Raw genomic sequence first — 27,058 nt, 5'->3', positions numbered from 1 at the left:
AAGCATGTTGCTATTTTGAAAGAGTGCTAAAACCCCTGGGGCAGTTCATAGGTTTCCCCAGTGTTCACCTACTAAATAACTAGGGGTAAATGGAAATTGGCGCATTTGTAACAAATGCAGATCCTCCCTGCCCCTCTGCATGATGTGCGTGCCTTATCCCTGCATCCGCCCTTCTGCTCCTTACGCATGAAGAACTTCAGTCATTTGCTATGGTGATTTCAGGTCGTGTTCTCCCCCACTTCCTTCACTGTTGAATTGCTGCCACTGGAAGAAGCGCTGTGATCTTGAGACTGCGGCGGAGCAAGTTGGGAGGGACAGTGGCCAGCCCTTAGCGTTTAGCATCAGCACGTGGGATGTGAAGCACTGCCCTCCCTGTCCTCTCCTCTTAGGTGGGAGCTGTGGAAACAGGCTTGCAGCCATTCCTGAAGGGATGTTTGGCCTGCAGTTTGCCTGATGTATTTATTTTCTCCTGGTCCTCACAGGCTCACCTGCCCCTGGGACAGAGCAACAGCTGTGGCAGTGTGCTTCCCCACGCGCTGGCCACCATGGCCAAAGACTCAGAATCTCGCAGGATGCTCAGAGGTATGCACCTTTAATGTCAAACCCTACCTTACCTGTCAGGGCGAGGGAGCTAGGGCGGGGTTGGGTACAGTTAGAGAGAGGATGAACCGAAGTCCTAACGTTTACTTCTAATGGGTCTCCTTTGGGGAGGGATCGATTACATTTGTTGTACTAAGGTAACTTTTCCTACATATGCATATAGTTGGTGCATTTAAATCACGCCCATCGAACTTTATAAATTCAATAGAACTTTGAAACCAGAAAGGCCCCTAGAGAATTACTAACCTTCCCATTTAATCAGTAGAAAGAAAAGAGAGACCACTGAGATCCAGGGAGATTTCCAGGTAGCCAAGATCGCGCTCTTGGCTCCTGGCTGAGTCACTGAGTTGAACCACCTACAAAAGAGTCATTGAGCCACTGCAGTTAAAAAAAAAAAAAAGTACTAGGACCTGGGCAGGATTCACTTAGACCTTTTAATGTAGATTTGAGCTTTTATATTATGTGGTTGTTACATAGACTTTGACCCACTTTGGATATTTTATATTTTTTTAGTGCTACATTTTATTTATAATGGGGTTCGCAGATTGTCTTTATGCGGCTAGAAGAAATTATAATACACCTGCAGAGGGGAACTTTCTTCCTGTTTTTGAGAGAGTTAGTCTTAGTGTGCTAACATGCTAGTTTAGTTCAACAGCTTAAATTGGCTCTCACTTTTGAGCAGGCATAGTGCTAGACATCAGAAATGCAGATGAATGGCATGATCTGTGACCTTGAAAGACCTAGAGTCTAGTGATTTCAAGAAAATGCAGTAAAACCACAGATGGGGTATGCTCAGGATGTAAATGGGAATGCTGGTGGAGAGGGAGACTCTCAGTCTCCAAGAACATCCCTGCATTGGTCGGACTGAAACCCTTCCCTCCAAACAGGCTGGAAGTCAATTCTGGCTGCTCAGCCTCTCTGCTAGTGGTGCCAGAAAATAGTCTCTGGTTTTGTCTCAGAAAAATAAGTTTATAAATATAAATAAGATAAATATAAATAAAGTTTTAACATATGTATCTATATAGTATACATATGTGTGTGTCTGTGTTACACACACTCTGTAACATCTTTCATTAAGATCTACATTAAGTGTATTTGATTGAACTTTAGTCTTTTTTTTCCTTTATCATACTTTCTTAATAAGCTAAAAATATGTCTGCTTTCATGATTTATAAATAATGAAGACAAATGTGTATGTTTTGGCTCTCATTTATCACTGTTCACTTGTGGGTCAAGTCTATCATCTGTTGAATCATTTTTCTTTAATATTAACAGAACTTCGTTTTAAATGTGTTCTTGCTACTAGTTGAAGACATCAAAGCTTGGATTGGCCTCTGCTTTCAACAAAGGCCATTCAGCATATTCCTGTGCCTTCTGTGAAACAGTGGTTTAGAGAAACATCAGGCACTTACAAAGGGAGGTGGGATCTCAAATTATGCTCCAGGCTGAAAGTATTTTCTTAAAATCTTGCATAAAAGGATTCTTGTGAGAATATGGTGAAACTGAAGGAATGTTTGATCTCTGTTTCCCCTCAACTACTGGGAATCCCCACCCTAGGCTCAGAGAAGAAAAATGAGCCAGTTCTTGCAGGTCTCATTAGAGATGTACCCTCTTCAAAATCTTCTGTCTTCAATCTATTATTTGTGTTCCTGTTCCACCCTGATATGTCTTTTGACACCCCAGGTGACTGCAGCTTCTAACGTGGTGTCCCTCTTAAAGAGGCACCTTCTGAGGAAACCGGGAAACATCTTGAATGATGCTCGAATGAGGCCAGCCTGCCCATCTTGGCTCCTGCACCCAGGGGAAAGGGGGTTGGGACTGCAGTCAGTAGAGCCACAGCAGCCTATTGACCTCTGTTCCATAAAATTGGCAGAATTTTCCACTAAGCCCATACAGGTGGCTCTCAAAGACCAGGAAGGATGAGTCATAATTTCATTTAGGATTGTTTTGCTAGCATTTGTTGGCTTCATTAAAATGGCAAATGCAAGGAAAATTCATGATTTTGAAAAAATTGAACTTATCATTTTCATTTGCTCAAGTTTAGTCTATACTTTATCTTTTTTTTTTAATTACATAATTAACTTAAACTATCTTTTCACTGCTATTCATAATGGATATGTCCAGGACGACGGTGTAAGTATAAGCTTTCCTTAATCAGCACTGTTCTAATAGAATTGTCAACGTAAGTCATACAAAAAAAGATCTCTGAAAGCCAAGGAACTCAAACCCTAAAGTTATAATGGTTATTGGCTTTTGTACAACTTGTGAACTATTTTTTTTGTAAGCTTTAAGATGAATGAAATCTTTGTCCTCATGTCTTCTGTTAAATGCAGGAAAGTCCAGGAAAGGTATGACAACCTCTTTGTGTGATGTTTTTGTTTCCAACAGATATTGAGAAGTCATTAAGTAACGATCAGATTTAAAACTGCACAATAGTGGAGTTTTAGTCTAATTATTATTCTTTCCACCTAATAGAGAAAAATTGTTGCCCGTTCAGTAGAAACAAAATGCTGTGTGCAGCTGCTGTTCATTTGCAGGCAGCTGCATGACCGTCTTTGTTTTGGTATTTTATTATTAGAAGGTCACACCATACAGGAATCACGAATGCTGTAGAAGCATTGTTTTGTAAGAATCAGGTTGTATATAGAGGAAAGAGATGGCATTTTGATGTATATAGACTAAGAATAAAACATGATGTTTCTGCTTTCAAATGCCTGGTATAAATAAGGCAGGCTGTAATTGGAGAGTGGGAAAGATTTATGAGGCTTCTACTCACTCGTTCCATTTAAACCTATTTTATAGGAAAGACAGTGGAGAGGGTGAAGAATAGTTTAAATGGCTGCCTTGAAAAGTAAGATGGTTATTACTGTGGTTAGGTGGGAGAGATGGAGGTTGTTAGAGGACCTCTTATAAAGTTGATGGACTGATCTTACAAATAATTGAGTGGCATATTTTAAAACCTTAGCTCTTAAAAACTATTGTTACTGTCTGTTTGGAAAAAGAATTGTTTCAGAGATATAGTCTTGTTTTTATTCTTCCATTTTTCTGGTTGGCAAATATGTGTGAAAGCTTTTTTCCCTATAACAAGTCTTCTTTTTTTTTTTTTTTTTTTAACCATGTGCATGTATCATGAGCTTTTTTTTCTTTGTAATTTCTTTTAACTTCTTCAGTTCTCTGTAAACTCAGATTTAATCTAAAAGTGTGCACATCAGACTTAATCTTCTACTATTGTCACTAACATATATCAATGATTGCATGTTGGAAGTATTGTATATTTTTTCTGTCCCCTTGTCTTCCTTTTTTATATTGTATCTTTTTCCCTTTCTCTGTCATTCCTTCCCTTCATTCCTGACTTGTTCTTCATCTTCTGGCTGTGGACTAATCATTAGGAAGAATGAATTTCTCAGCAGGTGAGCTATGATGTGCTAAATTGTCAGAAATACTAGTTAGTTTTGTTTCCTTATACCAGGTTACAACTTTAATTCTCTCATTTTCTATATTGAACCCCAGCTAACCATATAAAAGTATGTAACATGCACTTGGAATATACTGATGAGACTTTACATAGCCTCCAAGTTAACACAGGACTTTTTGATCCAATTAGCTAGAATTCATAGTGACCCGTAGAGATTGGCATTACATGAAGAAGGAGGAGAAGGAGAAGGGGAAGGGGAAAGGGAAGGGGAAATGGAACTTGTACATCCAATATACTGGCTCTCCCAGGCAATGAAGAGAGTTGAGTTGGTGTTGGTTCCCTGTATGTGCTGTGTGCAGTGACAAGCCTCAGATATTTTCAGGACTCACTTATAAATCTTATAAACCACCCTTTCAACCAGCTACTTCTGTCTGGATAGGAAGCATTTAATGCATTTACAAGTTCCTTTTTACTTTTCAGTTACTCTCCTGCTGCTGAATGTTATTCTTGCCAGTTTGTTTTGTTTTTTTTTAGGGAGTCTCACGGGTTGGGAAAGTCTCATTTTTCCCAATCCAGTTACTTATCCCCACCCCAGCAGTGGATGCATTCCACTTCCTTATTTAGTCAGTAATGTAGTTGAAATTTACAGATGAGGAAATGAATGGAAATGGATTCACCCAGTGACCCTGCCGAATGGCATTCATTTGCTTAATCAAGGAGGGTGCTGTGGTGGACAGAACAAGGGGCACCCGCTTCCTGGCAGTTTGCACATGAACCGAGGCTGAAAGGCCAGTGGACAGCTGTTCTGGTCCTGCCTCCCTGTACCCAGGGGTCTCCTCGACAGTCCTTACAGGCCTGCCCTCTTTCAATCCCCGGCTCACCTATTTTCTTTCCTCTATTAAAAGTATTTGTGCCTTTAGTTGTCCAGGCCAGATCCTGAATCCCCAAACCAGCTCTTTAGAATGCCATCAGAGCAATTGCAGGGTCACAGAGGAGAGCTCCATGCCCTTCACTTGGTTCTTGGAATTGTTCAGCAGGGATGAGGCTAACCCAGGTGCCACTTCAGTTCATTGTGATCAAGTATTGCCAACTGGGAGAAACGAACAGAAATGAAAAGATGAATACTCCCACTCACTTTGCATCTGCGGGAAATACAAATCTTGCACTGGGAAAGATAAGCTCATTAGTAGCAGGCTTTTTCATTCAAGCTACCATGAAACTGTAAGTTACTTATCCTACAAGGGAATGACTAAAAGGTTCTCTGGAGCATATATCAGCAGTGAATTGGTCTGGAGAGTTTACATTCACAATCTTTAGCACTGTACACATTATACTGTAGCCATCCCTTGTGTCTGCATCTGAAAAGCTTGAGTCATTTTGGTTTACTATGAAGGTTGAAGTTCATTTTCTTAATCTGTGATATTTTGGGGGGAAAAGAAAATTTCTTAAAAGATTTGAGGGGCAAGGCAATATGGGTGAAACTGAAGGGAAAAGGGAGGTTGTGGCACACGCCATGCCAGGGAAAATGTTCATGTATTTTTAAATTGCATGGCTGACTTTTAGGGATTTGTTTTTCATAAACAAGGAAATGTCTTCCATATTGTTGGTGTCAATTTGGAAGTTTTCTATGCCACAAGCCTTTGTTAAACACATAAGGAAATATGTATGTGTGACCTTTTCAAATAATTTCTTGTTTGTTTGTTTTTACCCCCCTCCCTTTTCCTAATGAACAATTGGAAACACTTTAAAAGGAGCAATTAGTAATTCCAAAAGTTCAAGTATCAAAGGTAATTCTTTGAATAATGAATTATTTTGCCTTTCTTAGAAATAAAAAGACACAGGTGCCACACTTCTGAATGCGCTGGCTTCATTTTTATGCTTTGATGCTGATTAATGATATTCTAAGGTCTCATGGTGTGCTTTTATGTTTTATGTCTTCCCTCAGCCAATGATATGTGGCTTTAAAAAAATGTATATATGTAAAATTTACATATGAGAGTTTTTTTAAGGAAACTTATTTTCTCAGAAATTCTCAGGCAGAATTAACATATTTTCACTTAGGTATCTAAAACTGCTGCAGTTACTAATGGCATGAAAACTTTGCATGGAGCTAAAATAATTTTCAGAAGCTTTTGGAGAGTAACGCTTTGTTAAAGCATCATTGATAAGACTTCTGTTTTTAAATGAAATGTTTAATCAACAGCTGAGGAAGCTGTTTGGAATCACTTCCCTTGTTTCATCCTCTTGTCTGCCTTTTGGCCATTTCATTACTAATTAACAGCCTCATTTAAAGGTAGGCAGAAGGAAGAGGTTCATATGGTCCAACTATAAACTGTTAAAAGCTCAGGTAGTAAGTTTGATCAGGGAGAAAGAGATTGCAATCTCCAGTATTGGTTAGAGAAATGGGTTTTTAATGAATTGGGGGATTTGTTTATCTGTATGATCCCTGCTTCTTGAGTATATGTATGGTAAATAGAGAATTGAAAAGAAGTCAAATTCTGTTTCCGATATCCCCAAACTCAGCAGAGAGCAAATGAGCTTTAGCAGTAACACAAGGAAAAGCCAGTGACCTAATGTGCCAGCTGACGCAGTACCCGGGTAAGGGCAAGTCCTCTATTTATGGAGCTTTTGGTCCTGTTGACACCTACATTTTCATACAGTTGCTATTACCACTAGTTGTTGGTTGATTGTGAAGATGGAAAAAGAAGAGACTAAATAACCCAGAATATTCTAAATAAGCAATTGGCAGGCAAGGGAAATAGGGAAAAAAAGAGAGAGCGAAAATAAGAAAAATGTGCAGTTTGGATCTTACCCGGGCTAACAGTGTTGATGATGGTGTGGAATACAAGTTTCTCAAATCCTGTACCTAGAAGGTCTTCCTGTTGCTTTACGACTAGATAGAGTGTTCCTTAAATTGGAATACCACTGAAAAAGTGACAGCTCTAAAAAAACCCTGGTGCTATTTTTCACTCAAAGTCATCCTGCCTCCATATGAACTCAGCTATTTCTAGCAGGTTCAGGACCTTTTTCATTTTATTTATTTATTTATTTTTGCTGACGTATTATTCTCCATTGTGTTAAGATGTAGGAATGGCATAGGAAAGTTTCAAGTGAGTCCATTGACAAAAAAGATCACTCACAAGATCACTTCTTTGAACCTCTGCTTGCACTGAGCATGATGCTATTTCCTTGATCTTACTGGCTTCAAAACAAATTAGACCAAGACTGAAGATTCGTATGCAGATTTTTTGGTTGCTGGTTTGAGTCTGTAGCCTTGTAAGATTCTAAGGCTGAAAAATGAGACATACTTACGTATTTATGGCTCTTTCCTTAGGGTATAATCACCAACAGATGAGTGAAGGGCAGAGGCAAAAATCTTCTGAATTTTACAACCGCACAGCATCTGAATCAAATGTCTACTTGAATAGTTTCCGTTACCCAGATCACAGCTACAAGGACCAGGCCTTTGATACTTTGAGTCTCGACAGCTCTGATAGCATGGAGACCAGCATCTCTGCCTGCTCACCTGATAATATCTCTAGGTAAGATTTAGTCATGGGTAAATTTTCTGATTTGGAAAACCATCTGCTTGTTTCAAAAAGTTAAGCCATCCATTTAGAGCAATATATATGTATAAGTCCAAATTTTTGAGACCTAAAAAAAATGTGCAGAAGAGAGGGGTGTAATGGTGACCTTTGAAAGTAGTTTCTTTATATCCTGTATGAGTTAGTCAGATATCGTGTAGCCCGTTCTTTCCCATTACCCTGTGTCTTTCCACTTGAGTTCACATTTATACTGTGCTGCAAAATTGATGTGCTTCTGTTGGTTGGCACCAAGCTTATTTGCTTTGCTTTTGATTAAACAAAGGCATGTCCAACGGTAGAGTCAGAACCTTGAGGTATTTTTTTTACCATTTATTTTGCTAAAAGGAAGACTTTAGTTGTTCTGCACGTTAAAGTTTTTGTGAGGTTTTTAACCATTTACATTTGTGTTCCTACTGGAAATAGGCATAGGTGGCCTTATGGAATTAGGGCCAAAGGCACATCTGAAAGTGCAGATCCAGTCTTGGTTTTCAATGGTGCTCCATTACCTACAGAGTAAAATCCAACCCCGGAGCCTGACATTCTAGGTCCAACTCAACTCCATCATTCTTTTCCTAATACATCTCAAATCGCTTCTCATTTTTGTAAGAGCAATGAGCTCTCAGATTTCCATGCCTTTGGCCATACTTGTCTTAGCCCTGAAATCAGGTAGTTCATTCATTCATTCATTTATATGCTTATATGCTCATTCACACTACAAATATTTATAGAATGTTCTGCAACCAGTGGTGGGCTGGAGCTGGCTCATACTGGCCAGCAAGAGCCAGATGTGGCATCACCCATGTCTCTGGAAATTGGCCCTTGGAAGTATGTATATCATGTAAATCAGCATAGTCTACATATCAGGGTGTTTTGTTGTTGTTTTCCCCAGAGAGCCGGTTTACCAGCTTACTACTATCTATGATCAAGTCATCCATATGTTAGTTTATTCATTCAACTGATACTCACAGAGCATTGATAGCATCTGACACTGCAAAGTATCTTTACCATCACTTTCCCCCCACTCCTGTTTCAGCCTGGAGAAATTCTCCTCATCCTTCAAGCTCAAACTTAAGTTAGAATCCCATGAAAACTTCCTCATTTAGGGCCTCCTTCTTCCGTGTTCCTGTGGCATGTGACTTTTTTTTTTTCTTTTATAGAACTGGTCATGTTGTATTAAAAAATTGCCTTCAGTAATTAATTGGTAGATTCCTCAAGGTCAAGGAGGATGTCTTTTTGTTTCCACACCCAGCAGAGATCCTGGCATATAGTAGGGATTCAGTATAAGTGTTGGCTAAATAAATATCTCAGGATCTAGTAAAATGTACATATTTTGATTTTGATTTTTTTTTTCTGAGTTTGCTCTATTTTGTTTGGCTGAAAACAATTATGATTTCAAACCAAGAAACCTCCAATATTCTATAAATGTTAATTAAGCACTATACATCTCAGATGAAAATATCTGGCTGCGTGATTGTCATCAAACCTCCCTATATTGCAATGAAGCCAGTAGGCTGGGAGGAGGAAGGCTTACACTCTATGGCAGGGGTTCTTAACCTTTCGTGTTTCACGGACCCCTTTGCCCATCAGGTGAAATGAATACTACTGTAATTTATTTATTGCATATATTCATAAGTGAAGAAAATGCTAGATTTCAGTTAGAGGTCAGAGAAAATAAAGATAATATATTGATTTTTTTTCAGTTTATGTTCACAGACCCCCCTGAAATCTTTCCATGGACCCCTTGGGCATCCGTGGACCCCTGGTTAAGAACCCCTGTTCTGTGGGTTTGATCTAACAACTCGTGGTGTTGCCTTAAGCAGATCAGGATTCTCTCAGTCCTGACTGGCCAGTCTGCAAAATGGAGAGCTTGTTTCTTGAATAAGAGGAGATAATAGATTTTAAAACACTTTGGGGGGCGATGGTTACCATTATGTAAATGTAATGTCTTTCTTTACAAAGGTTTGAAAAACTGGCTACCCCAGCCTCCCCAATAGTAACAGACAGAAAGTAAGATCAGCAAGGGACATAGCTTTGAGCAGAGTTTCATAAATGAAAAAAATGTCAGAGACCCAAATATGTGTATATACATATACACACACACATATATATATAACCAGGAAATTTGGGGGGGCTGGGAGAGAAGAGGAAAATGAAGATGCTACATTTTATTGTAATTCTGGTATTAACAGATGAAACATTCAAAATATTTGTATGACGAGATATATCCTGTCAGAGAAGGAATAGGAGTTCTTAGGAAAAAACACTAAAGCAAGCATGAAAATTGTCGTATGGAAATGACCTAAATTTAAAGAAAGAATCATATAATAATGAGAAATAAAGTTGAGTGAACTTAACGTTAGGATTAATGTTTCATTCTATTCAATATTAGAAAGTGCATTATCTGATTTTATCAGGTTTTTTAAAAAAATGTGCAATGGTTATTTTCAGGGGACACTTGAGTGTGTGGAAGAGTTGGGCACCAAATGATCACTTGCACTGACGGTGCTCTGGTTGTACCATTTCATACTGATGAGGTTTTCAGAGCCATGACAGCAGGTCCTGGGAGATGTTCTCACAAAAGGAAGCCTAGAACTTTGAGTGATTATTCATAAATAGCAGTAGCCTGATCACTCCAATGTGATGCTTTTGAATAACAGGACACTTAAATAAGAAAGGGCCAGTAACTTAGTAATATTATATGATGATGACTAGAAGAATAAAAAATTGACACTGAAAGAGAGAATGCAAAATGAAACTATTTGGTTTCCCAGTGTAGTGAGCTGAGCCTGCAGCCTGTGTTTCTTTTGCTCTTTGTACTTAGTGATTATTTCAAAACTTTCAGGTTACTTCCGCTTCCCTCCCCCAAAATTGTTAGCATTTTAAATTGAGATTCCTATAGTGAAAGTTTAATAGCTTAACATTTTTTCTTTCTATTTTGACTCATCTTTAGTAAGTAAATATAGTTGATGTGTTTTCCTTCTCCATGTTCTGCTTCTTGCCCCTTTTTCCCCCCTCGAAAAATCAAAATGTTCATCCTTCCAAATAGTCACTCCCCAACCCCAGCTCTCATATTTCCTGGGGGTAAAAAAACAACAACAGTGTATCAGCAAGTACAGAGAATTGCCTAAATTGGGACCAGTTCATTTATATCTACCAAATTTTCAAAGTTCAGACCTAGAGAATTAAGCAGAGTTGTCAGCAAAAATTAACGTATTCTTAGCCACTTACCGCTCACTTAAAAAAAAAAATGGTTTTAAAAGGTAGACTGTAGGGAAACGGACTTTGGCCCAGTGGTTAGGGCGTCCGTCTACCATATGGGAGGTCCGTGGTTCAAACCCCGGGCCTCCTTGATCCGTGTGGAGCTGGCCATGCGCAGTGCTGATGCGCGCGGGGAGTGCCGTGCCACGCAAGGGTGTCCCCCGCGTGGGGGAGCCCCACGCGCAAGGAGTGCGCCCGTGAGGAGAGCCGCCCAGCGTGAAAAGAAGAGCAGCCTGCCCAGGAATGGCGCCGCCCACACTTCCCGTGCCGCTGACAACAACAGAAGCGGACAAAGAAACAAGACGCAGCAAATAGACACCAAGAACAGACAACCAGGGGAGGGGGGGAATTTAAATAAATAAATAAATCTTTAAAAAAAAAAAAAAAAAAAAAAAGGTAGACTGTGAGAATTGTTCATCAAGAATTGTGACAGAGTGCCCATCCTGGCCAGCTTTTATGTGTAGCCACAGCCAATTCTCCATGGTTATTCCATACAGAAGTGACCCACCGGTGCTAGCAGTCATAGATATCACACTTAGAAATGACTAATAGTATTTATTTGATTGTGCTATTAGATCATTTAAATGGAAAAAAAAAAAAAAAATGAAGCCAAGTAGAAGATACCTCTAAAAGTTCTAGCATAAATGGGAGAGAAAAGTGCCATTTCCCTTTTATGCTACTGTCTACCTTAAAAGAATTCATGCTACCCTAAGACAAGTTTGCATCCATCGTTATGTTAGAAAATAATTTGATAAACACCTGGAAAACAGGTAATAAGGAACTAATGTTTGAAAGGTGTATCATGAAATAATATCATCAAATGGGAACCCCTTGAGAATTGGTAGAAAGAGGAATAAAATACTAAAACAAAATTTCTCTGCTTAAGTTTTCTTTCCTCTAAAATTATACATATATTAAAGAGGCAATTCCATGCTGAAATTCTAATGACATAAACTTGGTCTTGTGGTGTATTATGTCACAAAAAGCTGTAATTGTAGAAATATAGAATTACTCATAGTTGTGGGTAAATTTGCCCTTCACTTTTTGCTGAAACATAATTTTTGTGACTACCAGAGAGTTATGTGAGTCAGGCAGTGTTTTTGCTTTTTCAGCACCATTACTTACACAGTAAATAAACATAAAGCTAGAAAACAGGTCTAAGGCAATTGAGAGTCAATTCTGCATAATATCTCCATTCTGCTAAAATAATGGAATTGGTTTATACAATGTAGTTCTCTGAACACCACCTATAATGATACGTTATAATTACTTTGCTATTTTTAACTTATTGGGTCCTGTCTTTGTGCTCATACTTTGAGAAAATGTTATTAGGAAGTTGATCTCCCTTTACAGTTTAAATGCCAGCAGTAGGAAGAAGGAGGAAAAAAAGAGTAGGTCTTGGGAAGCAAACCATGGCTGCACTTGGCTTCAAGGGAAACGTTAATCAAAATTTCAGATGCTTCTAATCAGTTCATTTTAGGCAAAGTTAGTCAATATCCAGGGTACATATTTCCTTCAGGAGAGACGAAGCGAGCCAGAGTGATTTCAGAGGACAGGCACAAACTGTTGAAGTGACCGGATGCCAGCACATTCAAGAAATTGGGGGGGAGTGGGGGGAGTGCTGAACAAGTTCATGTTCTTTCAGTGCTCAAAGAGCTGTTGATGCATCTCTGACAGATGTGGAGCAGTTAATATGTATGTTAGGTTTCCACTAAAATTCAAGAAAAAGAAGATTCTTGTGTTTCTGTCTGTCTGGTTGTGGCAGCCAAGATTGAATAGTGTAATATAGGAAATTCCAAAAATATGAAGAAGGGGAAATAATCTTTGCAACTTAGAAATAAACTTAAAAACAGCAAAAAAATAAAGGAGCTGTTGAGTAGAGAAAGATTAGTTGAATTTTATAGGGAGCAAATAATTTTCTTAAGTTGAAAAATTGCTCAAAAGATTATATTAATTAAAAATAAATATTCAGGGCCACTGGCTTATCACTTAGTAATAAGTCATCTTGGCATCCTGAAGACAGTTTTGGAAAAAATCTTGTGTCTTTATGGAGATTTTTTTTTCACTCCAAGTTTTCTTTTGATTTTTGCTTATTTATAACTTATATAACAGTGCACTTGTTTATTTTTCTGTCTTCCTCTTTCTCTTTTTGCCTTTGCCTCTAAGGTGAATTTTCTATAAGCAAATTGGTAAAAAAATAAATTTTTTTTAAAGGAGGGGGGTGTTTTCTGGCACTAATTCAAATTTTGCTGAAAGATAGTACTAAGTACTAAAAACCAAATCTGCTATTTAGATTCCTAACCCTTAACTGAAATTTTTATGTCCTTTAAGAATATAGTTTTACCAAAGTTGTCTAGATATGAAAGAAATCTGTCAATAAGCTTAAGAGCACGTGCATAAGTAGAAAAAGCAGACCATGTGAAGCCTCTTTGCTGATCGCCCAATGACTCCCTACCAGCAGCTTTCTTACCACTATCATGTAAGAGATCAGAGGTTTGTGCCTGCCTTTTCAAGAAGGTCGGAGTAGAAGCAATGGAAGAAGGTATTGCTCCTCTCGTGATTTGGATGGATTTGAGAAAGCACTAATAAATTTTGTGTGCTGCAGGTAATGCATTATAAGGCTTAACTTCAGTGGCCTTAGATGCTGCCTTTGCAGAGGTGGCACTGGGTCGAGTGGTATCTCATCTGTGGCATTTTCACATGCTGTGGTGTTGACAAGCCTAAACTCCTCCTTAATTCCCATTGCACTTGCACTAGCCTGTCACTGCAGGTGCAATTCTGACAGCAAAATATTGTACCAAATGGGAGCAACGTTGTGTCATAGAGCAGCAAAAATTTTCCTGAATAAAAGTGGCTTAAATATTAAGGAAATAGAACAATCAACAACAGTAAAAGTTGGCTAAAGAGACTAAGTAGTTGTCCCTGGATAAAAATTAATTGATTTTTTCACAACATAACTGTAAAATTACATAAAGTAGCTTTTAAAGTATAGTAAAATAAATAGGTGCGTAGGGGTCTTCTGGGAAGGATGGCAGAGTAGGGAACTCTAGGACTCAGTCCTTCCACCAAAACAACCAGACAGGCAAGAACTGTTAGCAACAACTATTTTGAGATTCCAGTGACCAGAACACTGAACATCAGGGAAGAGTGGGAGGAAGAGGCTGATAAATTATGATAAAAACTAAACTGTGGGGAAGTGGACTTGGCCCAGTGGTTAGGGCGTCCACCTACCACATGGGAGGTCCGCGGTTGAAACCCCGGGCCTCCTTGACCCGTGTGGAGCTGGCCCATGTGCAGTGCTGATGCGCGCAAGGAGTGCCCTGCCACGCAGGGGTGTCCCCGTGTAGAGGAGCCCCACGCGCAAGGAGTGCACCCGGTAAGGAGAGCTGCCCAGCGCCAAAGAAAATGTAGCCTGCCTAAGAATGGCGCTGCCCACACGGAGAAATGATACAACAAGATGATGCAGCAAAAAGAAACACAGATTCCCGTGCCACTGACAACAACAGAAGCGGACAAAGAAGACGCAGACAACTGAGGTGGGGAGAGGGGAGAGAAAGAAATAAATAAATCTTTAAAAAAAAATAAATTTTGAAAGATTGAATTATCAATTATTTATAACCAAGATGGCTTTGTTTATTTCATATTTTTAAATGAAACTTTTTGTCTAACAAACATGAATCCCTACTATGTGCCAGGCTCTATGCTATGGGGAACGCAGGCATGAAAGCCTCTCTGTCTTCAAGTGGGTCAAGAAAAGGAGACAGGTACTTAAATGACTCTACAAGGACATGTGCATAGGAACAGTGTTGGGTCTGCCCATGGTGGAAACAGCAGAGTAAATAAATTTTGACCCAGGTCATGTTCTCTCATTTCAGAATAGTTTAGTAAATTACAAGCAAGAAAAAGTGAAATTTTATGTTGTGTTGAACTTGTCCAAGTTGTTCTCTTTTTCTTTTAATTATCCTGTCTTTACAGCTTTCATTCCATTTGTTTTCTGTGGGGTTTTTTGTCCCTTCACTTCTTTGTATGATGTCTTTCCCAAGGTCTATTTATTTTGAAGATCTTGACTCTCTCTATGAACTTTCCTCACTGGTATGATGCATGGGTATTACTTACTAAACTGGCCACCACCCATCCATTACTCCTATAGGAAAAGTAATTTTTTAATTGGCATCATCATTTAAAAAATAAATGCCCATAGGTATAAGGCACTTCAAAAAGCAGCTGGTGATATGTATTCTAGAATTGAATAAAGTGACTTCAGTCCTTTAGGTGTCATCTATGTAGAATTTTGGTGATAGTCTTGCTGGTCTCTCATTTCAGAATTATTAAACTAAGAAGACCTTCCTCAGGCCTTTTTTTTTTTTTTCTTGCAAGAGATCATGTTTTAAAGTATTTTGTGTAGCTACATCATTCCTTACCAGCATACATAAAAGTCTTAAAAGTGGTTTTTGTCCTTTTTCTCCCCTATTTCCTCTTCTCTTTTTCTTTCACTTTTTCCTCTCCCTTTTTTTCTCCTTTCTCTCATCTCTCTCCTTTTTTCTTTTCTCTACCTCTTTTTCATTCTCCCATTTTTCTTTCTCTTTAAAAAAAAAAGACTCATACATGAGAAGTACAAAGGAGAGGCTTTTCTAGAGTTGGGTTAATTGAGCAGCACAAGGAAATCATTAAGGACTCAGGCTCTTTCCATCTTGCCATTCTGCTTTCCTCTGAGGACCGGCTGTGCTCTCAGGCCAGCTTCCCTCGAGGTCATAGGCATCACCTTACAACACCTAGGCTGATAAGGAAGATGAGCAAAGAGGCCTCAGTCAAAAGACTATAGGGAGTGGTGGGGTCTGTGGTCATCTGCACAGGCTATGATTTTTAAACTTTCAGGAAGCATTTTGAGATCACACTTGGTAAGTTTTGGTTTATTTATTTTATGATATGGTACTTTATGTTGCCATTACTTTGCTTGCCTATATTTTGTCTTCTAAACTGAGGCAAGTCAGTATCACATACAATTTCCAGAGCTGAGTTGTCTCTTCAGACCAATAACTATTATAAAACATCCTTTGTAAATGCTTAGATTTTGTCATGCACTCCTCTTAAGCCTCTGTGTGTGTGTGTATTAGTGAGACTCATCATTCTGTAACAGCATCCTTGAAAGTTTCTATGTTGTATTTAGTGCCAGCACATCAAATATTGCCAGAATAGAAGAAATGGAGAGACTTTTGAAACAGGCTCATGCAGAAAAGACAAGGCTGCTTGAATCCAGGGTAAGCTTAATATTTCTTTTCCCAGAGGTTTTGATGTGGGGGTGCAAGGAGCTTCCACTTGAAATCAGGAAACTCTCCTTGGGTCTTAATAAGTAAGCTGTGTGATCTTGGAGTAGTTACCATCCGTTCTTGGCCTGGGTTTCTTCTCTCAGAAATAAGGGTGTTGTACAGACGATTTCTAAGGCTGCCTTTACTGCACTGCACTTTTCTATCCCTTGAAGTATAGATCATGTTGACAGAGAATGAAATGAAAGCTTTGTTCCGTATTTCCCCTGGGTGGCTGCTTTGTGTTCCTGCCAAGGAATGTGGAGGAATGTCATGTCTATGCACCAGCCCCTCCATGCCAGATGGTGTTAACTTGTCCTATTGTAATATTAAAACCCCACATTGTGACTTTATTTCTAGCCAGAATCTGAACTTCCTTAGGAATCCCCCAAAATGCCTTTGCATCCGCCCGAAAGGGTGCCTCCTTTCCTTTTCTAGCTCGCCCACACGCTTCCTCTGCAACCTTCAGCCAGGAAGCTGCAGAGCAACAACAGGAACTGGAGGACTGGCAGGCTTCAGTGAGGCGGCAGCAGTCAGAGAAGGGCTAAATCTCACCATTAGCACTGGGCAGTGCTTGTGAGGCTTGTCAGTAAAGGTGGGACAATTATGGTTCTAAATATGGAAGAACTGAATGTAGTCACTAGTAGATTTTCACTTAAAACCAGTATCTCATTGTTATGTAAACTTAGGGCTACATTTCTGCCTATGATGACTTTGCAAGCTGTGTGAGAGATAATTATAAATGGTTTTATTAGGTGATTGTATTGACTTCCCAGGGCCACCAAAACAAGACACCACAGACCTTGTGGCTGACAACAACAGAAATCTCTGTCTCCCTGTTCTGGAGGCTGAGGTCTGGGATAAGTGTTCGCAGTGCCATGCCCCCTACAGAGCCTGGGAAGGAGCCTTCCTTGCGTCTTGTGCCAGCTGGAAGCCCTAGGAGTCCTCTGGCTTGCGGCAGCGTAATGTCAAGCTCTGCCTCCCTCTTCCTATAGCCACCTTCCTTATATCTTAGCTTCTGTTTCTAAATTTTCTTCTTCTTATAAGGACATAGTATATTTAGGGCCCGCTCTAGCCAGTGTGACCTCATCCTAATTTAAGTAATTGTATCTAAGAAGATCCCATTTCCAAATAAGGTCACAATCTGAGATTCCAGGTGGGCATGAATTTTGGGGAGACACTGGTCAACCCAGTACAGTTATATATTGTAAGGAACTCTGCTATAGACCAAGAATTGTCTGGCGAGAATTTTTATGGTTTTTATATTAGTTGGAATCATTCGGGGAGAACTAATATGTCTTAAAATAATCATTGTTGTACATGATCATATTTAGGAACGGGAAATGGAAGCCAAAAAACGAGCTCTGGAAGAAGAAAAACGACGCCGAGAACTCCTGGAAAAACGATTGCTAGAAGAAACTAGCCAGAGGCAGAAATTAATCGAAAAGGAAGTCAAAATAAGGGAGAAACAAAGGGCACAGGTTAGTGGATGGATGGGCGTAGGTCGCCCCCTTGTGGTCATGCCGCGGGAGAACCTCTGTCTGAGGATGCCTTTTCGTGCATTAGCCGTGCACAAGGGAAAGATGCGGTGCTAGTGCCCAAATAATGCGGTGTAGTCATCTCAAAATTCTTAGAGGCCTACCAGCCAAATGACGATTTCCTTTAGTCATACTGGAACATTTAGGTAGGAGAGACACTTTCTTCTATTAAGTGTTTGGATTACTTTTAAAAGGGCAATGTTCTTTTTATTTTATTTTCTTATTTCTTTAAAATAAAAATTTATTGATGTGTATCATTCATACATGAACGTACATAAACAGTATATATATAGTAAAAGTTGTGAACTTACAAAACAAACATGCATATCATCATACAAAGCTCTCATACATCACCCCACTACCAACACCTTGCTGTGAAACGTGGTACAAACTGTGAAAGAGCATTGCCAAAATATTACTACTAAATAAAACCTATATCTTACATTTGGTGTATTTTTCTCCCAACCTACCCAATTATTATTACCCTTTATTAGTATTATACATTTCTTACAGTCATGAGAGAACGTTCTTATAGTTGTCCTGTTAACTACAGTCCATCTTCCACCACTGGACTTCCTGTATTATACAGCCCCGTGCTTTGTATAGTCCACTTAAAGAGTACCCTTGGTGGCTTTCATTTTTATTACAGTTGTGTGTCATCACCTCAGTCAATTTTAGAACGTTTTCATTACTCGAGAAGTAAAAATCCTGTACTCCCTTTTACCCTCTACAGTTGTCTGTTAGCATTGATACAGTATTTTCTTTGCCATTGCTGTAAAAATATTACAATATTACTGTTAACTATCACCCCTCAGTTACATTAATTGTACTTTTCCTGTGTATCACCATATTCTTCTTTATAAATGAACATTCTTGTATTTATACAATTAACCACAATCTTCCTCCACCACCAGAGGCATATCTTTTCCATACCCTAGATTATTCTCTAGTTTCCTTTTAATTGACATTTATATCCACTGACTACCCATTTCATTTATAAATCATTTATTAATCAGCAGTGTTAGTTATACTCACTGTAATGTGATACCATCAAATCTATTCATTTTCACTCTTTTACAATAAACCTTATTAAAAAGTTTACATACATTCAGCTTCAAATCCCATTCTCAGCCAACATTCTATTTCCTAGTAACCTATACTTGGGAGTTTTCTTCACTGTATTTAGTTCATGTTAGTGAGACCATACAGTATTTGTCCTTTTGTGTCTGGCTTAGTTCACTCAACATAATATCCTCAAGTTTCATCCTTGTTTTCATGTGCATCCCAATTTCATTTCTTCTTACAGCTGAAAAGTATTCCATTCTATGTATATACCATACTTGTTTAGCCATTCATCAGTTGATGGGCACTTGGGCTGGTCCCATATTTTAGTAATTGTGAATAATATTGCTATGAAAAGACAATATTCTTTTGAGCAGCTTTGAAAAATGTACTTCTAGGTTTTCTACTGAAAACCAATATAAGACCAAACTAAAACTTTGGGTTGAGGAGGGTGGAAGGTTCTATTAAACCATCTTTAAGAAGCAAACATTCTAGAATAGGATCATTTTACCAGCTCAGTTTCTCAGTAGTGGTGTTAGTGTTTTGTTTTGTTCTAACCACTGTGTTGTTACACATGTCATCTTTGCTACACAAATCTACCAATACATGTTCACAAGATTATTGAACTCAAACAATCCAGGAAGATCGCCTATCTTAACTTCTTGTCTTAGTCAATATATAGCTTGAGCCCCTGTTCTTAACATTAGAGTTGCTTCCATAATATATGATTTTTGAGGAACTGCAATGAAGTTTTGTTAAGTACTTTGTAATTTAATTTAGTTTTACCAAGATTTACTACTAGACTTAAAGATGAAAGGTATCATTTCCCTTATTCTTCATAGTTGTGGGCAGTTTTATCGTTCAACAGTTAGTAACTATTTTTGAGACCTTGTGTACTTTGATGTATCGGTAAGACTGTGACATCTGTCTATACTGAGAGGTAAAATATTGAAGGAAAGATAGAAATGAGTACTTGTTCATTTTTTTCATTGTGCCAAACCCCTGCCAAATTCTGATTAACAAGGAAGGTCACATATGCCTGTTTGGTATCTGAAGCAATTTTAATCCTAATTATGTTTTGCCTTCTAGTAAATGCTTAGGTCGTTTTCCTCGGTGAAAAGGAGTGAGGTTATTTAATAGGATAAAATAAAACCCCATTTTAGAACTATTACCCATGATATCCACTTCCTAGTTAGCCTCTACTCCAGGCATAAGTAAAATAGCAGGGAGAACCCCTGACAACGCTGTAGTGGGGGAGTCCTCAGCTGCAGCAGACAACCCAGAGAACTTTGTTTCATTTCCCTGTTTGTTAAGTGCTAAGTGTGTCTTTTACAGCTCAGATAAGTGACTTTTTTCTTCAGTTTGTCATCTTCCCATCACAAAGAATAAAATCAACTGACTGAGTTTATACACTTATTTTTCCTCCATATTATAGCATCCTTCTAAAAACATTATCCACTTTTTACTCTCCAAATGATAAGTATTTCCCCATTGTAAGCTCTCATAATCGCACAGGCATTTTAGAGCAACTTTTCAGTTAATTTCGGCTTCTAAACACCTGTGACCTAAAACAAAACAAATAGTCATAGATAGAATGGGTTTTGCATTCTTCCAGGCTCGTCCTTTGACACGCTATCTGCCCATCCGGAAGGAAGACTTTGACTTGCGGAGCCATGTAGAGACTGCCGGCCATAATATTGATACCTGTTATCATGTGTCAATCACAGAGAAGACATGCCGAGGGTTCCTCATCAAAATGGGGGGAAAAATCAAAACTTGGAAAAAACGTTGGTTTGTCTTTGATCGGAACAAGCGAACGTTCTCTTACTATGCAGGTGCGTGGTAAATAATTTTAAGTGATCTATTCAAATCAGGCTCCCTCAGTTCATGGTAGATAGGTAGAGTGGTAATTGTAATAGAACTGGTAGTAATATTCTCTTTCTTTGTAGATGCATATTATTTTATATTCAGATTATATGGATTCAGATTATATGGACATGATATGGATTTACTTTTAGAAAAAATGAAAATTATATATTATTTTAAAAAGTAAAAATCAGTCTATTCTGGTTTTCCATAAACTCAAGTCCAAGTATTAAATTGAACTTATTTTTTAAGTCAAAATACTGCCTTTTAAACCAGAAGGCCAGCAATAAAGACTTTCTGTTGTATTTATTTATTTATTTATTTATTTATGGTCACATGTCCTATTTAAGCTACACACAATTAGGCAGCCTTAGCTGACAGTCATACACCTACATTTTATAAACCAAAAATGGTCTTTTAATTACAGAGACTAAAACTCACTAGTAAAATACTAGTGATTGTTTAAGTGCCTGAAATATTTTTGAATTTTTAAAATGATAGGTTATGAGAAAAGTACCCTAATGAATCTTACATAAGATCAGGACTATTACTGGCCTTGGTGTACACATTGTGAAGCTTCTAATTTACTCTCAGAACACATAGGCCGATTACCAGCCGTTGCTCCACTGCAGAACAAGACAGGTGCATTAGTCTCCTAGGCGCTGGCATAACAAAGGACCACAAACTGGGTGACTTAACACAACAGAAATGTGTTCCCTCCCGGTTCTGGAGCCTGGACATCTGGAATCGAGGTGTCAGCAGTGCCATGCTCCTTCCTAAAGGCTTTAGGGACAAAGCTTCCTTGCCTCTAGCTTCTGGTGGTTGCCTTGGTTTATAGATGAATCACTCTCATCTCCAGTCTGCCGTCACATGGCCTTCTCCCTGCGTCTTCTGTGTCTGCATCCAAATTTTTCTCCTTTAAGGACAGCAGTGGTTGGACTGGGGCCCAGTATTGAATCCAGTCTGATCTTATCTTACCTTGATGATATCTCCAAAGACCCTATTTCCAAATAGGTCATGTGCACAGGCAGTGGGGGTTAGAATTTGAGCATATCTTTTTGAGGAATACAATCCTGCCCACTCCACGTCTATAATACCAGAGGTTATGAAGAGTCCCTGCTTCTGGGTGACCATATCAGCCTTTGTCAGCATTACCCAGAACTGTTACACGGTGTATCAGCACAATAAATATAAAAAGAATAGCCTAGTCATTGAATCTATCTCATGAAGCCAAGTTCGGTTTATGAAGAGAGATGTGAGAAGCCAAGGAGCTATGGAAGGAAGGAAATGCTGGCTCTGGAGCTCCAGCCTTGGTGGGGGCGGGCAGGGGTGGGTGCTTTTCAGGCCGGGCCAAGACTTGATGGGGGCAGCTCCACGTTGTAGCACTAGAGAGTGGCCTGCCCCCACAGGTTCCCCTCTTTCCTTAGTAGGGCTTTCTCACCTTGTATTTTATAAAATTTTATAAAATGAAAGATTACTCAGAACCCCAATACATAAAGCAGACAAAAATTAGATCTTGGTGACACAAAGTTAAATTCAGCTTCATAGTATTTACAGATTATATAATCTTTGAGTTATATATGACCGGTGAGACCTAGTTTGACAAACCCTGCCCTTTGACTCTGTTTACAGCCAGCATCAGCTGTGTCACTCCAACTTCCCCCACCCCCACTCTTTCCCCAAGTCCATAGGCATTTATCCTGGATTGCAGTTCAGGCTGGATTTGAGCCCTTAAGTGAGGTAAATGGCCATGTAAAATTTACCTTAGCAAAATTCTGGGTTAAAAGCAGGTTTGTTTTCTGCTGAACTTAGGGCCTTTTTTTTCAGACTAGCTTTGTGTTGTTGTGATTGAAAAAAATTAGTAAAAAAATTCAACATTACAGCAAACATCCAATGAAAGTACCTTTGCCATCACAAAAGTTTTGACTTCCTATAAGTCTGAAATACCCTTTTTAGATCTTCTATATTCATTATCTTCCCCTCCCGAGATGGCTCCCTTGTCTATCTGTTCATTGTTTCCTCTCATTGTCTCCTAGTTGTATCCACTCATTGTGTCCTCTCATTGTGTCCGCTCTTTGTCTGCATGTCTTCTTTTTAGGAGGCACCAGGAACTGAACTCAGGACCTCCCATGTGGGAGGTGGGTGCCCAATTGCTTGAGCCACATCCATCCCCTGCTTGTTGCATCAGCTCACTGTGTCTGCTCATTGCATTTGCTTGTCTTCTTTAGGAGTCACCGGAAGCTGAACCTAGGACCTCCCTGTGGTAGGCAGGCTCCCAACTGCTTGAGCCACATCTGCTTCTCTGGGTTATCTTTTGACTGCTAATTTGCTGAAGAATCTTAGGCAAAGTCACTTAGTCCATTTGGTTTGGGGCTAAGGATTTTTTGTTCCCCAATATAGTACTAATGCAGATTATCTGAATTAATCTTTAATAAGTTAAATACTAGATAAATACTTTAATGATGGTAATTACAACTAAATTATAACTTTTCCTATCCATAAGTGGTGATAAAGTTTTTGTTCTAACATGCATCTATCATTGCAGACAAGCATGAAGCTAAATTAAAAGGAGTAATATACTTTCAAGCCATTGAAGAAGTGTATTATGATCACCTCAAGAATGCTAATAAGGTAAACCTTGATTTTCTAAATTCCTGCATTTTGAATACATAATTTTTCGTTTTGAATTTTAAGCAATTTTGATTCATTGTTCTGGCATAATGGATAGATATGATTAGAATGGTGCTGGGAAAGTAAGTAAGCATAGAAGTAACTAAACAGCTAATATTCTTCGTAGGGAAAAAAAGGGCATGGAGAAGAGAGAAAATATTCTGCATCTGTTGGATTGGGGCACCCTGCAAATCACTCCTTGCTAGAGTTTTAAGGGGGACCATAACTTGACACATAAATATGAGGAGTATCATGAAGGGGGTTTTGATAAGGCTAAAAACAACAGCCAATCTGTGGAGCACCTGCTAACAGCCAGGTACCCTGCTAGAGCCTTGCAGATTGGCCGCTAAGAAAGTTGGTGTGCTCTGTGTGAGATTTCTTGTGCAGAAATGTCAGGAAGGTGGCTGATCCTGAGAAAGGCATTAGGAGCCGGGGGAAGAGGAGGAATAGAGGTTAAACTAGAGCAAAGTAATGCTGCAGTGTATGGTTCCTATCAATGGGAACTTTTAAAGAGGAAGAAGCCTGTCACAGATATCTGTGTCCTTTAATGTTCTAGTTCAATGTGTGTGTTTAGAATTCTTTTCTTTTTTTTTTGTTTTTAGAGTCCCAATCCAATGCTCACTTTTAGTGTCAAGACGCATGACAGAATCTATTATATGGTGGCCCCATCGCCAGAAGCCATGCGAATCTGGATGGACGTTATAGTCACCGGGGCAGAAGGCTACACTCACTTCCTGTTGTAGTGAACTGCGGCAAGAGGTCACTTCCGGGCAGACTGCAATAACCTCTTACAAGAAGGAAGCCATGTTCAGTCCCAGGTGGAAAGACCCCACAGACCATCCCTTTTACTGAAAATACTCAGAGCTCCTTTCACACTAACAAGAAGACATTTTTAATAGAGGAAGAAGGGGGTTTAATTCAAAGCTTGATCCTAAATAGCAAAATAACTGAAGCTTCTATGAGGAAGAAAACACTATTTTGATAAAAGGCATCACTCTAGGACATTTCTTATAAACTATTTTTTTTAATCAATTGTTGGTTTTGGTAAAGCAAACTAAACCGTTTACAAAATGTCTGTATGTACTTGGAAATATGAAATTACTTTAGTAACCAAATCATTAGTGTAATATTGGTAATCAACTAGCCTTAAAATATTATCATTTTGCTAAAGGTTATTTTAGAAATATAAGCAAGTAAGGGCTTGTAGGGGAATATATTTTAGGAAGAGTATTTCCCTTAATTTTTAAGTACTGCAGCAAAACCAAAGACTTGACGTGTCTTCTATTTAACAGTAGGAGTTTCAAGTATGAACTGTATTTAGTGATTCTTTACCTTTTTAAAATGGTATTTTGATATGATAAGTGCCCAAGAAGTTGACTTTGAAGAGTCACCATTGGCATAAACTGTTACATAAAGAGCAAACTACTTGATGTAAAAGAAGAAAAAACAAAAGCCTTCCTTAAAAAAAAGAAGCAGCTTTACACACAGATAGGCTGTCACACCGGAGGATTTTAAATAAAGAGAATGTTTCACATTGAAAGCTTGTTTTGATGATGCTTTCTCCATTCCTGATGCTGAGAATAAAGCAACCAGTAGCCGATTTTTCCCTTGGACCATCTGATTTCTCTTCGATGAGCACACCTGGTAATTGCAGTCTCATACAACATAACTATGAAATCAAAACTCTGTTTTCACCAAAGAACAGACCAACTGAAATCCTTATTTGCAGGAGTGGTGCAGTTCTATGTAAAGGCAAATGAAGATCAACTTAGCATTCTGTGTAATATATTATTTTCTTGTGTATTTCTTTTCAATTAGCTATTGTTTTTAGAGTTAAATTTATTTTTGTTGAATGAAGCGACTTCAGGCAAGTCTATTTTATAATGGTTTTTCATTTGCCATTATCCTGTTGTATCTTGTTGCATATGTTTGTAAGTATGAATGTACTCTTTCCAAAAACATGGCAAATGAGTAGAAATAGAAAATAATGATGTCATTTACTAGCACAAGGTGAAATGATTAGACTAGAAGTGTCTCCCAAAATAAATTCTTTGTCAGGCCTGATTGGGTACAATTTTTTTTTTTTAATTTGCAGTGTGGTTTGAATACATGTTGGTAATAGTAAGATTTTTACAATTGGATGGCATAATTTTCCTTCAACAATGAAGGCCAAAATCATGATTTCAGAAGACATTTTTATAATCAGTCTTTTAAGAGGTTACCCTTCAACCTTGTAGTGTTCTAAGAGAGTGAAAAGCACTTGATAAAAGTTTGTACATTAATGTTGAAATTTAATATTTCTGTACTGTACCTTCTTCATAGGATTGTAAAGTTACCTTAACTTTATATCTTGCATGATATAGTAAACCTTTTAAATATGTGTGTTAAAATATGTTAAATTTGGATTAAATTGTTGGCCTAACTTCACATTTGGAAATAAACATACCTCGCATTTCTATTTCTAACTCGTCTCTAGGTAACAGGATGGAGGATGGGTTAATCATCGAAAGTCAACTGTAGAGTCTACATAAAAATCGATATGTGCTGATTTGTAGTTTATAAGCTGAAGTAATTAGAAATATCTCTGATCACACTCCCATTGCTTACACAATGGGATAAACCCCATCAAAATCTAACACCTTATTGCTCATTTTGCATTGATGCACTTATTGCTGGGGATTGCAGAGAGAAACTGCTCTCAACAGTACTTCCTTTCACTCCTTGGTAAGTTAACGAAGTCAACCTTGAAAGTAAATACCCAGGGTGGAGTAGATTTGCCCACTTCAAGCCCATCACTGTCAGTACAAGCATCTTCACTTGTCACTAGCCCCAATTTTTCCTGATTTGTTGACTGATGACTGTGGATACAGAAAATTCATGGGTTTCCCTGATTTTTTGTGCAGTCCTTTTCCTATTATGTGACAAGTTAGGTTTTTCATTCGCTGCACATAAAATGTAAGAAGACCTTCAAAAATAAGTGGGGAAAGAATAAGAATATTTGCCATTATCCAAAAACTACAGATAGAGGAGTTTATTTGGTAGGATATTAGGGATGGTGAGGTGACATGCATTGGGTGTCACCTTAGCGATTTAGTTCCTATGGGGTGCATCCACAACTGGCCTCATAGAGAATAGGCAAAATAACTTAGCATTTTTGGAATATGGCCTCAAGTCAGTTTGCTGCCATTGCTTTATGTTTCTGGGATGACATCTTGCAGAGAAGAGATCTACTCATTCTTTTGCTACTATTCACCTTTTCCCGTGTGTTACCAGCAAATGGTCCTCAAGATCCAAAGAAATGCTGGCTTCTCTCTCCAACCTTTGCCTTTAGCTTTGGTGCAAATCACTGCTCAAAAATTATAAGTAAAGTGGTTTCACTCAAAGCCTTACACTAGCCACGGTACCATTTAAGTAAAGCTAAATCTAGCTAAGGCCTTATTCATTGATGCTTAAGGCCCCCAATAATTACTTTAAAGGTGGTCCAGAGTCCAGAAAGCCTTTGAAATCATCACAGGCTACACTCTCAGGTGTCTGAGAAAGACCCACCTAAGGCATAGTTAGAGCATTCCTCAAAGTTTCTTAGCCTCCCCTTCAAGGAGCTCAGATTTTTTTTTCTAGCTTACCCACGTCAGAATAGAAGAACAGATCTTCTTGTGAGAGTTACATGTGGACTTTCAAAACTATTCTTACCTAGGCTCTATTTCAAGAGCTTTGTGTAAAATAGACATGGGGATAATAAAATAATTCTACTGGATAGCTAGG

General features: G+C 38.6%; 1 protein-coding gene across 34 annotated transcripts in view; it reads left to right on the top strand.

Annotated features, from left to right (window-relative positions):
• The window catches only part of PHLDB2 (pleckstrin homology like domain family B member 2), a 264,046-nt gene extending 238,294 nt beyond the window's left edge, over positions 1-25,752 (top strand). For 18 of the 34 annotated variants that reach the window (XM_058295871.2, XM_058295867.2, XM_004483400.5 and 15 more), the window contains 7 exons: positions 483-582; positions 7,350-7,557; positions 16,025-16,115; positions 17,495-17,641; positions 20,376-20,595; positions 23,172-23,257; positions 23,899-25,752. In XM_058295871.2, the coding sequence (XP_058151854.1) occupies positions 483-582; positions 7,350-7,557; positions 16,025-16,115; positions 17,495-17,641; positions 20,376-20,595; positions 23,172-23,257; positions 23,899-24,039 (993 nt within the window). In that variant the 3' untranslated portion in view covers positions 24,040-25,752. Of the gene's footprint in view, positions 1-482; positions 583-3,989; positions 4,011-5,766; positions 5,803-7,349; positions 7,558-16,024; positions 16,116-17,494; positions 17,642-20,375; positions 20,596-23,171; positions 23,258-23,898 lie in introns of all 34 variants that reach the window. The other 16 variants (XM_012521541.4, XM_058295866.2, XM_012521539.4 and 13 more) reach the window with 2 other exon arrangements.
• The last annotated feature ends 1,306 nt before the right edge of the window (positions 25,753-27,058 follow it).

Source organism: Dasypus novemcinctus, chromosome 4 (assembly GCF_030445035.2).
Source record: "Dasypus novemcinctus isolate mDasNov1 chromosome 4, mDasNov1.1.hap2, whole genome shotgun sequence".
Lineage (NCBI taxonomy): Eukaryota > Metazoa > Chordata > Mammalia > Cingulata > Dasypodidae > Dasypus > Dasypus novemcinctus.
Note: the sequence above shows the minus strand (reverse complement) of the source record. Positions and strands in the feature narration are given on the sequence as shown.